Source organism: Nomascus leucogenys, chromosome 6 (assembly GCF_006542625.1).
Source record: "Nomascus leucogenys isolate Asia chromosome 6, Asia_NLE_v1, whole genome shotgun sequence".
Lineage (NCBI taxonomy): Eukaryota > Metazoa > Chordata > Mammalia > Primates > Hylobatidae > Nomascus > Nomascus leucogenys.
The window spans coordinates 71,000,915-71,016,532 of record NC_044386.1 but is presented as its reverse complement, the minus strand read 5'-3'; the positions used below and the strand labels follow the sequence as shown (position 1 = coordinate 71,016,532).

Sequence of the window (15,618 nt, the reverse complement as noted above, 5' to 3'; positions counted from 1 at the left end):
CAACAACAAAAAAGTAAAGAACTCAGTTCAAAAATGGGCAAAGGATTTTTGGCAACATGGATGAACCCAGAGGACATTATGCTAAGTGAAATTAGCCAGACACAGAAAGATGAATACTGAATAATCTCACTTGTCCGTAGAATCTAAAAAAAGAAAAGTCAAACTCATGGTAACAGAGAGGAGAAGGGTAGTAGCCCAGGGCTGGGGGAGAGAGGGGAAAGGGGAGATGTTTGTCAAAGGGTATAAACTTTCAGTTATAAAAGAAATACATTCTGGCGACGTAATGTACAGCATAGTGACTATACTTAATAATAATGTGCTGTATATTTGAAATTTTCTGAAAGAGATTTCATATGTTCTTATCAAACACTCAGAAGAAATGGTAACTAGTGAGGTGATGGATATGGTTAACTTGATTGTGGTAATCATTTCACAGTATATGTATACCAGAATCATGTTGTACATTTTATATACAAGTTTTATTTGTCATACCTCAATAAAGCTGGGAGAAAAGCTTCAAAGATAGGCAAAAGACTTGACTAGGCCTTTCTCCGCAGAAGAGATACAGATGGCTAATAAGCACATGAAAAGATGCTCAACATCACTAATCCTTAAGGAGATGCAAATCAAAATCACAACAATGGCTGGCGTGGTGGCTCACACCTGTAATCCCAGCACTTTGGGAGGCCCAGGCAGGAGGATCGCTGGAGCCCAAGAGTTCAAGACCAGCCTGGGCAACATGGCGAAACCCCCATCTCTTGAAAAAAAAAAGAAAAAAGAAAACTAGCTGGATGTGGTGGCATGCACCTGTAGTCCCAACTACTTGGGAGGCTGAGTGGGGAGGATTGCTTGAGCCCAGGAGGTTGAAAGTGCAGTGAGCTGCGATCACGTCAGTGCACTCCAGCCTAGGCGAGAGTGAGACCCTGTCTCAAAAAAAAAAAAAAAAAAAAAAAGAGAAAAAATCAAAATGACTACCACTTCCTACACATTAGAATGGCTATTATAAGAATAATAGCTATATGGTAATTCTATTTGTAATTATTGAGGAGGTTTATACTGTTTTCCACTCTGTATTATTACCAATAGAATTACCATATTTCACTTCTGGGTACATACCCAAAAGAATTGAAAGAAGGGTCTCAAAGACATATTTGCACACCTGTGTTCATAGAAGCATTATCCTCATAGCTAAAAGGTGGAAGCAACCCAAGCACCATCTGTAGATGGGTGGCTCAACAGAATGAGGTCTATACGTACAGAATACTATTAGACTTAAAAAGTAAGGAGAGGCCGGGTGCGGTGGTCAGGCCTGTAATCCCAGCACTTTGGGAGGCCAAGGCGGGCGGATCATGAGGTCAGGAGATCAAGACCATCCTGGCTAACATGGTGAAACCCCATCTCTACTAAAAATACAAAAAATTAGCTGGGCGTGGTGGCGGGCGTCTGTAGTCCCAGCTACTCGGGAGGCTGAGGCAGGAGAATGGCGTGAACCTTGGAGGTGGAGCTTGCAGTGAGCCGAGATCGCACCACTGCACTCCAGCCTGGGCAACAGAGTGAGACTCTGTCTCAAAAAAAAAAAAAAAAGGGAAGGAGATTCTGACACATGCTACATATGGATGAACCTTGAAAACATTATCCTAAGTGATAGAAGCCTGTCACAAAAGGATAAAACTGTGATTCCACTCATATAGAGACAGGAAGCAGAATGGTGGTTGCCAGGGACTAGAGTGGGGGAGGGAATGGGGAATCAGTGTACATTAATGGATACGAAGTTTTAATTTTGCAAGATGAAAGGTTTTCTGGAGATGGATGAGGAGAATGTTTGCACAAGATGAATGGACTTAATGCTACTGAGTGTACACTTAAAAATGGTTAAATGGTAAATTTTATGTGTGTATATTTTACCACAACCTAAAAAATAAATAATTTTTAAAAATCCTAATATATGCCTAAGTCTCTTTCTGGACATCATATTCTGTTCTTTACATGTCTGTTTGTTCTTGAGCCACTTTTAACTATTGCGGCTTTCTAAACTGTTTTTGTTCCTGGGAATTTTTAACTTAAAATAATGAAGGGATGAAAATCATGTCCAGTAATACATAAACCTCTTTCCCTCCACATAGTTCAATGACATTGTTTCTTCTCTACTATCTGAAGGAAAAATTTTTGAATCATTTTGCCAACCTTCAAAGAAACCCATTGGGATTTTGATTGAGATTTCACTAAATTAATTTATGAATATAGAGAAATTAACATTTTTATTATCTTTAGGTTTCCTCATTTGGGAACATGTTATATACGTCCATTTACTAAAAATCTTCCTTCTTATGTCTCAGTAGAGTCTTGTAGTTGTCTTTTAAAAAAACCTTATACATTTATCATGAAGTTAATTCTTGGATAGTTTTTAATTTTTTTGCTTTTGTGAATGGAATCCTTGTCTTAACAGTTTCTTACCAGCATGTAGGAAAGCTACTGAATTAGAAAGGCTTTGGATGGGAGTAATATTTTTTTCCAAGGGAAAATGGAGGGAAAGAATAATTTGGGATAACATTTTGTTTTTTTGAAAGTAAAGTGATTTAAGAAATATAGTTGCTGGGGCTAAAAGAGAAAATAAATAATAGGATATGTGGAATACTTTGGAATTTATAAAGAATTTTATTAGCTAAATAAAGTTTCATATTTTGATAGCTTGTAACAGTTGTTAATTTAAAAAAAATAAAAGTAGCCTCTATTCACTGCTTTATTGGTGTACTTATGTGACCATTAAAAACAGCAGGAATGAGGGATTTCCTTCTGATTCTGGCATTTTGGCTGAGTAGGCACTTCGAAGGATGCTTCTGCTATGGAACGACTATACACCACAAAGGACATGCTCCTTGATGATGCATTGCAGATCTTCAAGGTCCACTGCCCTACTCCCAAACAAATAAATAATGAACTGAGGCCAGAGTGGCAGGTGGCTGGAGTCACAATGACAGGGAGCAGCGTCAGGCAGTATGTGGCTGGAGAAGGGACTTGCCCTGGGCATGAGTGCCCACCATAGCACTGTGGCTGAGCCTGGTGCCCACAGCAAGGTAGGGGCTTGGCCTGGGATTTCTACCGTGCTGTGAGCTGGGGCCCTCGAGGATCACAGTGTTTCCAAATCCTGGGTGCATTCCTGTTACTGGCAGAACTGTACCTCTCTAGGGAAAAGTTTTCCAACTTGGCTCCACAGAAGCTCACTGATGAACACCAAGAAATGCCTGCACAGTCAAACACTTCCAAGCGCTCAAGCATCAAAGAAAGCAAGTCACAATGAGACAACAAAGGGCAAACTTTGGTACCCTCCTGGGACAACATGTCTTGGAATCTAGAACATTAGTGTATGAAACATTTAAAGAAATTATCAACACAGTCATATAGATGAGCACACAACAAGGAACTACTTGAAATAAATAGTTACATTTGGAAATAAAAGTAGAATTTCTAGATATTTGAGATATAATCACTGAAATTTTCTAAACAAGTACAGTTATATAGTTCAACAGCTGATTAGACACAGTGCAGAGACAATTGATGATCTGGAAGATACAACTAAAGAAAGTAACCAGAATGAAGTCATACATGACATGTGTAGGGAATATGTAGAAGAAAAATTAAGACATTTGGAGGATGGAATGTGAAGGACAAACATACAGCTATTGGAGTCCCTGGCAAAGAGAATGACGAAGATACAATATTTGGAGAGATATTAGCTACAAAATTTCCAGAATGAATGAAAAATATAAATTCACAGATGCAGTAGCACAGTATCTCTCAAAGAAGATTAAAAAGAAATCCACACCTAACATACCATGCAGAAAGTTCAGAATACTAAAGGCACGGAGATGATCTCAAAAGTCTTTAGAGAATGAGGACAGCTGACTTTTGGCTGCAACAATGGAAGTCAGAAAACAGTGGAATAATAGTTTCAAACTGTTGAGAGATGCAACTGTCAACCTAGAGTGTTTCCAGAGTAACTATTTTTCAAGCATCAAGGAGAAGTAAGCTATTTACAGATAAACCAAAAATGGGAGTTTATCACCAAAAGATCTTCTCTAAAGGAACTTTAATCAGGCAGGGGGTGGTGGGGGGGTCATAACTTTTGGCATGACAATCTAGTGAAGCCTGTGGATCCCTTCTCAGAATAAGGTTTTTAAAAGCATGAAATAAAACTATTACAGGCCGGGCACAGTGGCTCATGTCTGTAATCCCTGCACTTTGGGAGGCCAAGGCAGGTGGATCACAAGGTCAGGAGATTGAGACCATCCTGGCTAACACGGTGAAACCCCATCTCCACTAAAAAATACAAAAAAAGGCCAGGCGTGGTTGCTCACACCTGTAATCCCAGCACTTTGGGAGGCCGAGGCGGGCAGATCACGAGGTCAGGAGATGAAGACTATCCTGGCTAACACAGTGAAACCCTGTCTCTACTAAAAAATAGAAAAAAAAATTATCTGGGCATGGTGGCAGGAGCCTGTAGTCCCAGCTACTCTGGAGGCTGAGGCAGGAGAATGGCGTGAACCTGGGAGGCGGAGCTTTCAGTGAGCCAAGATCACGCCACTGCACTCCAGCCTGGGCGATAGAGCGAGACTCCGTCTCAAAACAACACCAACAACACCAACAACAAAAACAAAACCAAAAAACCTATTACAAAGGAAACAAATTATTTTGAAATTTTTAAACTAAAAATATTTTTAAATGTATTATGATAATATATGTGCTACCTAATAACCCACTAAATAACAAAATCCAGCAGCTACCCTAATGTCAGAGTAGATACCTGTAAGAGGAGGCAGCATCTTACAGGGCAGGCCCTGGACAAATGAGTTTGTTACCAAGCACTTAAGAGAGAATGTGCATCAAAGAAGCATGCATTGCATCAGAACAGACCATGGTGTATTTCACCTTTCAGTTTCTTTTGACTCATGAGTTATTTAGAATATTTTAAAAACACTTTAACACAATGGAGTTTTTTTTCTTTCATGAGGTGATCTTTGTCATCAATTTATAGTTTTGCTTCTGCTTGAGAAGATAATGAAAGCTGCAGAGTTCTTTTTCTATCAGTAGGTTGAGAAGAAAGGTAACTTTTCTCAGGGACATTGTGAGTGTGATGTGTTGGTGCAGCCCCTGAAGGGAAATGGTGTGGAGGATGTTTGGACCACAGCCTGGGATGAAAGGCTGGGAGAGGGAATGGTGAGTTGGAAGTTGCCCTAAAGAGAGGGGGCAGAAAGCATGGACAGGGTGGAGGTAGCAATGAGTGTGTCCTCAAAGGTAGAGACAGATGGCAGAGGCCTGCATGCCTCAGCGAGCCTTCTGTGGCCCCAGCAAGACCCAGAGAAAGAAAGCCACACCCAGAGCAAGGAGAATTGACGGAGGGTGAAGTAGGAAGATCAGCTGCTCCAGGAGGCTGTAGGAGGAATATTGCACAGAGCTGCAGTCCAGGAGGTTTGGAAGATGGAGGGTTTGTGGACTCAGAATATTATTTGCTCTGTTTTTGCAACAATTCTTTCTACAGACACAGTGAATGCCGGCTTCTTAGTGGTAAATTGATATCACTGTAGCTATTGGGCACCCATCTGTCATATGTTTCATGAAAGTAATTTACTTGGCTTTCAAGACTATGTTCTAGAAGGACTTGCTTCACTGTCATTTGCCTTTGGACCAGACTTTATGATCTGAAGAACATTCTTGAATTTAGGAAGTGAAAGAACTTTTCGGTGTTAGAGGATAAGATTTAAAGAGCTAATTTATTCCAGGCCTCTGTGTCCAGGCAGGGTACCAATCAAATGGGCAGGTCTTTGACTCTAAGGATGCCATTATCTCCTGGCAGCCTGTTATCCGCTGTCATCAGCCTCAACAGCAGGAAATTCTGTCTCTGTTCTGATTTTATCTCTTGCCTCTGTTAGGCTGGGTGGGGAAGTGGAGAAAAGAGTGAGTTGGCGTCCTTGTGACAACTCATGGTGCTCACAAGGTTCGGCCTCCTCCCCTTGAGCAATATCATGCCTTTTCCAATCTATTTGGCTTTTTTTCCACAGCTATTTAATTCTATGTTACTCTTCCTCAACCCTCTTTGGTTTCTCTATATTCTTTGTGAACTGTGGACTCTGAATAATGATACCTGTAAATTAAACGGGATGAAGGTTTCGTGATGCAGTAATTTCATGGCTAACTAGATTCATGACCCTTTTTCTCATGAGAGTGGTGCAAAATCAACCTACAGGATTACTGAGATGTCAGAATGTGCAACATAATCCTTGCTGGTAGCTGGAATTGAGCAGAAACAGTTCAAGATCCGATGGTTTCAGAGCAGGGCCTCAGAGCTTCTTTTACACCAACCGCTCTTGGTCTCCAGTGGGCCAGAGCAGGCCTCTCCAGAAAGGAGGCACCCCAGCACCTGGGCAGTGAAAAGCCTCCCTCAAGCCATTCTGCAGGCCCTCTGTCATTAGGGTTAAGCCTCCTCTCCCCCAGCAATATCATGCCTTTCCCAATCTATTTGGCCTTGGTATTTGGACCTGTGTCAGTGTTTCCGGTATCAGGGAGGGGTGGGGCGAGTGAAGTCTGTGCTGCCCCTCCTGGAGAAGTCTGGGGAGAAAGCAGATGTTTTGAAAAAATAATCCAGTGTCCCACTCCCAAAAAAACAAGTAAACAAATAATGAACTGAGGCCAGAGTGGCAGGTGGCTGGAGTCATAATGACAGGGAGCAGCGTCAGGCGGTATGTGGCTGGAGAAGGCACTTGCCCTGGGCATGAGTGCCCACCATAGCACTGTGGCTGAGCCTGGTGCCCACAGCAAGGTAGGGGCTTGGCCTGGGATTTCTACCGTGCTGTGAGCTGAGGCCCTCGAGGATCACAGTGTTTCCAAATCCTGGGTGCATTCCTGTTACTGGCAGAACTATACCTCTCTAGGGAAAAGTTTTCCAACTTGGCTCCACAGAAGCTCACTGACGAACAGCAAGCAATGCCTGCACAGTCAAACACTTCCAAGCGCTCAAGCATTGGTGTTGGGAGCTGTGTCAGTGTTTCTGGGATTGGGGAGGGGTGTGGGGAGGGAAGCCTGTGCTGCCCCTCCTGGAGAAGCCTGGGGAGAAAGCAGATGTTTTGGAACAAAAATCCAGTGTTCCACTCGGGATGTCGTGGTGTCTTAGTCTACTTAGGCTGCCATAACAAAATAGCATAGACTGGGTGACCTAACAGAAATTTATTTTCTTGCAGTTGGTAAAGCTGGAAACTCTGAAATCAGGGTGTCAGCAAGCTTGGTTTCTGGTGAGGGCTCCTTCCTGACTTGCACTCTTTTTTTTTTTGTCATAGTTCCTGGATATTTTAATTATTATTATTGTTTTTTTGAATTATACTTTAAGTTCTAGGGTACGTGTGCACAACGTGCAGGTTTGTTCCATATGTATACATGTGCCATGTTGGTGTGCTGCACCTATTAACTCATCATTTACATTAGGTATATCTCCTAATGTTTTCCCTCCCCCCTCACCCAACCCCACAACAGGCCCCGGTGTGTGATGTTCCCCTTCCTGTGTCCAAGTGTTCTCATTGTTCAGTTCCCACCTATGAGTGAGAACATGTGGTGTTTGGTTTTTTGTTCTTGCAATAGTTTGCTGAGAATAATGCTTTCCAGCTTTATCCATGTCTCTACAAAGGACATGAACTCATCCTTTTTTATGGCTACATAGTATTCCATGGTGTATATGTGCCACATTTTCTTAATCCAGTCTATCATTGATGAACATTTGGGTTGGTTCCAAGTCTTTGCTATTGTGAATAGTGCCGCAATAAACATACGTGTGCATGTGCCTTTATAGCAGCATGATTTATAATCCTTTGGGTATATACCCAGTAATGGGATGGCTGGGTCAAATGGTATTTCTCATTCTAGATCCTTGAGGAATCGCCACCTTGTCTTCCACAATGGTTGAACTAGTTTACAGTCCCACTAACAGTGTAAAAGTGTTCCTATTTCTCCACATCCTCTCCAGCACCTGTTGTTTCCTGATTTTTTAATTATGGCCATTTTAACTGGTGTGAGATGGTATCTTATTGTGGTTTTGATTTGCATTTCTCTGATGGCCAGTGATGATGAGCATTTTTTCATGTGTCTGTTGGCTGCATAAATGTCTTCTTTTGAGAAGTGTCTGTTCATATCCTTCGCCCACTTGTTGATGGGGTTATTTGTTTTTTTCTTGTAAATTTGTTTGAGTTCTTTGTAGATTCTGGATATTAGCCCTTTGTCAGGTGAGTAGGTTGCAAAAATTTCCTCCCATTCTGTAGGTTGCCTGTTCACTCGGATGGTAGTTTCTTTTGCTGTGCAGAAGCTCTTTAGTTTAATTAGATCCCATTTGTCAATTTTGGCTTTTGTTGCCATTGCTTTTGGTGTTTTAGACATGAAGTCCTTGCCCATGCCTATGGCCTGAATGGTATTGCCTAGGTTTTCTTCTAGGGTTTTTATGGTTTTAGGTCTAACATTTAAGTCTTTAATCCATCTTGAATTAATTTTTGTATAAGGTGTAAGGAAGGGATCCAGTTTCAGCTTTCTACATATGGCTAGCCAGTTTTCCCAGCACCATTTATTAAATAGGGAATCCTTTCCCCATTTCTTGTTTTTGTCAGGTTTGTCAAAGATCAGATGGTTGTAGATGTGTGGTATTATTTCTGAGGGCTCTGTTCTGTTCCATTGGTCTGTATCTCTGTTTTGGTACCAGTATCTGCTGTTTTGGTTACTGTAGCCTTGTAGTATAGTTTGAAGTCAGGTAGCGTGATGCCTCCAGCTTTGTTCTTCTGGCTTAGGATTGACTTGGCAATGCGGACTCTTTTTTGGTTCCATATGAACTTTAAAGTAGTTTTTTCCAATTCTGTGAAGAAAGTCATTGGTAGCTTGATGGGGATGGCATTGAATCTACAAATTACCTTGGGCAGTATAGCCATTTTCATGATATTGATTCTTGCTGTTCATGATCATGGAATGTTCTTCCATTTGTTCGTATCCTCTTTTATTTCATTGAGCAATGGTTTGTAGTTCTCCTTGAAGAGATCCTTCACATCCCTTGTAAGTTGGATTCCTAGGTATTTTATTCTCTTTGAAGCAATTGTGAATGGGAGTTCACTGATGATTTGGCTCTCTTTTTGTCTGTTATTCAACGTGTACAAATCAATAAACGTAATCCAGCATATAAACAGAACCAAAGACAAAAACCACATGATTATCTCAATAGATGCAGAAAAGGCCTTTGACAAAATTCGGCAGCCCTTCATGCTAAAAACTCTCAATAAATTAGGTATTGATGGGATGTATCTCAAAATAATAAGAGCTATCTATGACAAACCCACAGCCAATATCATACTGAATGGGCAAAAACTGGAAGCATTCCCTTTGAAAACTGGCACAAAACAGGGATGCCCTCTCTCACCACTCCTATTCAACATAGTGTTGGAAGTTCTGGCCAGGGCAGTCAGGCAGGAGAAAGAAATAAAGGGTATTCAATTAGGAAAAGAGGAAGTCAAATTGTCCCTGTTTGCAAATGACATGATTGTATATTTAGAAAACCCCATCGTCTCAGCCCAAAATCTCCTTAAGCTGATAGGCAACTTCAGCAAAGTCTCAGGATACAAAATCAATGTGCAAAAATCACAAGCATTCTTATACACCAATAACTGACTTGCACTCTTAATGCTCTTCCTCATTGTGTGTGTGTAGAGAGCGTGAGAGCTCACTTTCTTCCTCGTATGGAGCTACCAGTCCCATCGCGAAGGTGTCATCCTCATGACCCAGTCTAATCCTAATCACCTCCCAGAGGACCCATCTCCAAATACCATTACATTGGGGGTTAGGGATTCAACATCTGCATTTTAGGGGGTCACATACATTTAGTCCATAACAATTGTTTTCTGTTGCTGTGTAGCAAATGACCATAAATTTTGCAGCTTGACACAACACTAACTTAATACCTCATAGTTTTCTTGGGTTAGGAGTCTGGACCTTGCTTAGTAGAGTTGAAACCAGAGGAGTTCCCTTATTCCCCTCACAGGGCATGTGACACGGGTGTGGTTCACTTCTTCGGTGCCCCGCTGTTCAAACTCCGAGGGGGAACATGAAGATGGGTAGGTTTTGGGGAGCGTTTTGGGGCTCCAACTCCACGGCAGTGTCTAGGGTTGAGTGTTTGCAGGTCCCAAAGCCCCAGTGGGTGTGTGTTACAGTGTGCTCTTTCAGTTTTGCTGTCTGCAGGTAGCTTGTGTTAATCAGCTCAGTTAGACCCTCTGCCTTATCATAAGGACAGAGGGCTTTCTGTATCCTGGTTCTTGCCCTAGTGTACAAGAAAAATCATATCACACATGGGCTTGGAGGATGGGTGCAAGGTTTCATTGAGTGGTGGAGGTAGCTCTCAGTGAAGTGGATGAGGAGCAAAAGAGGGATGGAGTGAGAAGGTGTCTTCCCCTGGAGTCAGGCCGGCCAGTGGCTGGACTCTCCTCTGACTGCCCTTGACCAAATTCTGTGTCATCCCGCCGCTGTCAGTGGCCTGCCAGTGTCTGCTGGTATCTGTTGGTGTGCTCTTCTCCTCCTTTCAACATGCAGCTGCTTGTGTCCGTGCCCACTATGGTCTCAGATGTTTATGGGCACAGGATGGGGGGCATGGGAGGCCAAAGTGGTCTTGGAAAATGCAACATTTGGGCATGAAAACAGGAGTGCCCGTTCTCACTTAGGTCCATGGGCACAGGCCTGAGGGTGGAGCCCTCGCCAGGCACCCCACCCTTCTCTACCCAGCATTTCCTTGCCCCCCTCCCATATAAGAGTCACCTGGCCAGGTTTCACAAGGCTGCAACCAGAGTGTTGCTGGGGCCACATTATTTGAACATGTCCCTGGGGGAAGACCACAAGAGTGACAGCCCATCATATTCTTACTCAGGGAGAGCATTCTGTAAGGCCAGGGGTCACCAGGGGTCATTTTAGAATTCTGCCTGCCACACCAAGTTCAATGGCTTTATTCTTTTGCCTTGTGTAGGAGAATTTGATCCATTCCTAGTTGTAGTTATTAATGATATCTGGAAATGCACATTGTCTTCAGTGAGCAAGTCACCCATGTTTGTTGAAAGTCACATTCTGTGAGGGGATTTGTGGAATGATAGCTTTGCTTACGGGAATGGGGAAGGTCAAGAACTCTCCCTGTAGCTTAATAAGATAAAAGCAATATTAACTTCCTTCAGGCTTAGAAGTAGGTGGAGCAGTGGCTACGATTTGGAGGTTTATGTAATTCCAGTGAAATTCCTGCTACAAGCGACTTAGTCACTGTAGAATTTTGATAGTTTAATACACTTCAGCTGAGAAGAGGTCAAGGCGTTCTGAGTTTATTAAAGATGCCTGCAGGACTCTGGTGGTAGTTTGGGGATCTGATGGGCCCCCTGTTCTCTTGAATTCCTAGGCTCTTCGTGAGTGAGGAGGGTGGGGCCATGGTTGAAGAACGGGTAAGGTTTCATCTGGTAGACATGGGAAGTAGAAGGCGCCATTTTCTAGGGGATATTTCTTCTCACCGTCTGTCCAGGCTTAGTCTGGGTGAGGCCAGTGTTGGGCGTGTGGAAAAACAGAAGACACTTTTTGGAAGTTTCATCCTAGGCAGATGGCAGGGTCAGAGCCAGAGCCCCGGAACGTGGCCCTCAACTTGAGGGATAAGAAGAGTCGGGGGCTGAGGCTGGGGCCGGGAGGGCTGGGGACAGGAAGGGAGTGCTGGAAGATGGGGGCTGTCTCGGAGGTTGGGTGTGGAGGGAAGACAGCCCACAGAGCTCTGTGGCTTGTGTGTGAGTCACACAGTGGCTGCTGTGCAGTTTCCTCCCTTGCCAGCCTCCCTGGAGGTGCCCAGAGTGGCCTGGACCGGAGTGGGGCCACCAAGGGAGGTGCCTCCAGTGCTGGAAAATCAGGGACCTAGCTTTGTGGTCTAAATTGTCAGGCCAGGGAGATGCGGTTTGTTTGGTGGAGGCATCCAGGATGGCTTCAGTGGGGAGGGAGGAGGTGGAGACAAGAGCGAGTGGACAAGGCTGTCATTGGGCAGGTGAAACAAGAGAGTGCCGGCAGAGGGGAGAGAGATGAACCGGGAAATGGAGGGTGCTGAGCAGAAGAATGGATCCTGCTTTGTGACGTAGTGGCCCCTGAACTATACCATAAGCTCAAAACATGATGGCATTATGGTCAGAAATTTTGAATTCACAAAAAGAAGGTGGGGGTGGAGGAGTGAAGTCAGGGTCTGAAATGTCAAACATGAAATGATGGTGAGAGCTCCAGCAGGAATGGTCAGCTCCTTCTAAGAAAGGCTGGTGTCCTCTGACTGTGAAATGACATGGGAACATGATGTGCCCACTGGGTTCAAATGTTGGGTACAGAAGGCAAGAGAGAGGTTTCAGGGGCATTTGGAAGGAGAGTTAGTGAGATGCAGCCCCAGAGAGACACGAGAGACATTGGTCAAGGACTTCCCTAGGGCTGGAACTGGACTGCGAGGCAAGGAGCCTGGGTGGCATGGACATGAGAGGGGACCTGGGAGGTGGGAAATGGCTGTAAATAATGTCTGTCGCCGGTAACTGTGTTTGGAGGACTTGTGTGCATTGCAGAAAAAATACACGTGAGAGGCTTGGGAGCAGAGCCCTGGTGTGCTCACTTTGGTTCATGTTTTTATTGTTGTTTTATTGTTTTGTGGCCAGATGTTTTTGAGACTAGACTAGCATGGTGCCGGGTGTGATAGAGGCTGCTGTGTCTGAGACCTGGTTCTGCCCCCTGCGGAGGTGATTGAGGGTGAACTGCAGTCTGTGACCAAGGGAACCTTGGTTTGTCAGCATCATGCCCTCCTCCCAGGTCTGGCCAGTGCTTTTGGAGTCCCAGGGGACATGCAGCCAAGCCGTTCCAGCCAGTGCCTGGATGCCTGGCTTGTGCCCACAGTGGCAAGCTTGAGCAGTTTGTCTTCACAGGAGACCTGGTCTGCAAACACCTTCCCTTTAATTCGGTCTTCTCACATGCTGCCCTGTTGAGTGAGCCTTAGCCTCCTGTTCCTCCCTGGTTGGACATGGGGGTGAGGGAGAGGGAAAGATCTCCAGGATTTGGGCTTGAGTGATCGGGAAGAAGGGGTACTCTTGTGGAGAGCAGAGGTTGCAAGAGGAAGTGTGGGCTTCCGAGGTGGAGGCTGCAGCTGCATTTTTGGACGGTGTGATGCCAGGAGCAGAGCCTGTGGACGGTGTGATGCCGTGGCCATGGCAAAGCCCTGGGCTGAGAATCAGCTGTGCAGACACCAGTGGATGGTACTCGAGGAGCCTCAGGACAGCCACCACAGAGCCCTGGGGAGAAGAGACAAAGGGCTCAGGAGACAGGTCTTGGGAAACCAGGAAGAGGTTGGGGAGAGGGAGGAGGCCAGGAGGGAGGCTGCGGAGGAGAGCGGCCCCCGGGAAGTGGGAAGAACCGCAGGGGAACGAGAAGCCACAGGAGCCCAGACAGGAGGGAGCCTCAGCCCTCAGCCAGGTGATGGGGACCGAGCTTTGTCTGTCGCACTTGGTGACTGCTGGGGAACCTTGGGAGAAGTTTCCTTGGAGTTGTGGGGCTGAAGCCAGTTAGAATGGTAGTGGGTGGGAAGTGACTGTGTCTTCATGATCCATTGGCCCTTCCTGGACACCAGGAAATCAGGAATGTGGGGATCAGAGCCAGTGTCATCCTCAGGGTGCCTGGCCTCAGGAGGCCGCCCAGGAGACAGGCAAGCCAGGAGCTGGACACAGGGCTAAGCAATGGTTCTTCTAAGGGAGAGAAGTCATAGCGTGTTCATGTGATAAGGACAGTAGGGAGGAGGCAGGAGAGGGGATGACTTCTGGTGGGACCTCAGGCAAGGTCAAGGGCAGGACTTGGCCTGGGAAAGGAGTGGGCCGCTTGGAGTGAGGGCCTAGAAAGTTCTGGAGCCTCATCAGAAGACACTGCCTATGTACGGGTGAGGTGGGAAGCTGTGATGAGTGAAGGGGAGGGGCTCGCAGGGGCTGGAGGGTAGAGAAGGGTGTGCATCAGGGGAGCCAAGTCTGTATAGGGGAGAAGGAGCCTGCAGGGTCTGCCGTGCCCAGGGTCCATGCAGCCATGGCAGGTGGCCAGGTGGCCCGTGGGTGGGGTTGCATTTGCCTTTTCCCCAAATAGTGTTCTCTGTGATTTTTTTTTTTGTTTTTTTTTGAGATGGAGTCTCGCTCTGCCTCCCAGGCTGGAGTGCAGTGGTGTGATCTTGGCTCACTGCAACCTCTGCCTCCCAGGTTCAAGTGATTCTCGTGCCTCAGCCTCCCGAGTAGCTAGGAATAGAGGCGTGTGCCTAGCACAGCCAAATCACGTCGAGGACCAGGGTGGGGTGTTTCAGAAAGCCTGTCACTCTCGGGCCACCTAGCGCAGTGCACAAAGTGACCCCTCTATAGCACCCTGGTGCCCTGAGAGACCAATGTGCCTCTCAGAGTGGGTGCAAGCTGTGAAAATGCAGTTCATGGTAGCCCCGCCACTGTGTGTGTGCCGTGTTCCACACATCCTTCTCCAGGTTGAAACGGTTCACAGTGTTTTGATTGCCCATGAAAGGTTTCGGAAGCATCTCACCTCCCTGTATCTTTTGTCCTTCCAGGTGCTGCTGTCGGGACTCATAGGTGTCGTCTCCTGGAAGAGGCCTCTCTCCCTTGTGGTAAGTGGCACCTGTGTCTCCAGGTGGCCTTGGAGCAGGGTTCCACCTTCAGATGCGTGAGCAGGATAGAAGCAATGGCGAAGAGAATTCCAGCTTCTTTTCAGGCAGCGGGAAGCACAGCTTGATAAAATCTCACTGCTGAATGCTGATGGGCTTGTGAGAAGCGCTGTGTTTCTCGTGGGAGGTGCTTCTGAGAGTGCCCTCAGTGTCTTGCTGAGATGCTCCGAGGGCATCCTCTTTGTGTTTGTTTGGTTTTGGTGTCCTCCTGTAAGGACCGAGTGTGAACCAAGGGCATTTTTTTTTTTTTTTTTTGAGATGGAGTCTCGCTCTGTCACCTAGGCAGGAGTGCAATGGCATGATCTCGGCTCACTGCAACCTCTGCCTCCTGGGTTCAAATGATTCTCTGCCTCAGCCTCCTGAATAGCTGGAATTACAGGCGCCTGCCACCACGCCTGGCTAATTTTTTTGTGTTTTTAGTAGAGACGGGGTTTCACCATCTTGGCCAGGCTGATCTGGAACTCCTGACCTCGTGATCCACCCACCTTGGCCTCCCAAAGTGCTGGGATTACAGGCGTGAGCCACTGCGCCCGGCCAACAAGGGCATTTTAAAAGTGTGGATGCAGCTTGACGCAGTGGCTCACGCCTGTAATCCCAGCACTTTGGGATGCCGAGGCAGGCAGATAATGAGGTCAGGAGCTCGAGACCAGCCTGGCCAGCATGGTGAAACCCCATCTCTACTAAAATTACAAAAATTAGCCGGGGAATGTTGGCGGGCGTCTGTAATCCCAGCTACTGGGGAGACTGAGGCAGGAGAATCGCTTGAACCCGGGAGGTGGAGGTTGCAGTGAGCCGAAATCGCACCACGCCACTGCACTCCAGCCTGGTGCAGAGAGAGTCCATCTCAAAAAAAAAAAAAAAAAAAAGTG

At 45.8% G+C, this 15,618-nt stretch overlaps 1 protein-coding gene across 3 annotated transcripts in view; it reads left to right on the top strand.

Moving 5' to 3' along the window:
- FAM189A1 (family with sequence similarity 189 member A1) overlaps positions 1 to 15,618 on the top strand; it is a 455,446-nt gene that overhangs the window by 181,957 nt on the left and 257,871 nt on the right. For all 3 annotated transcript variants that reach the window (XM_030814405.1, XM_030814404.1, XM_003280653.4), the window contains exon 2: positions 14,636 to 14,692. In XM_030814405.1, the coding sequence (XP_030670265.1) occupies positions 14,636 to 14,692 (57 nt within the window). The remainder of the gene's footprint in view (positions 1 to 14,635; positions 14,693 to 15,618) is intronic.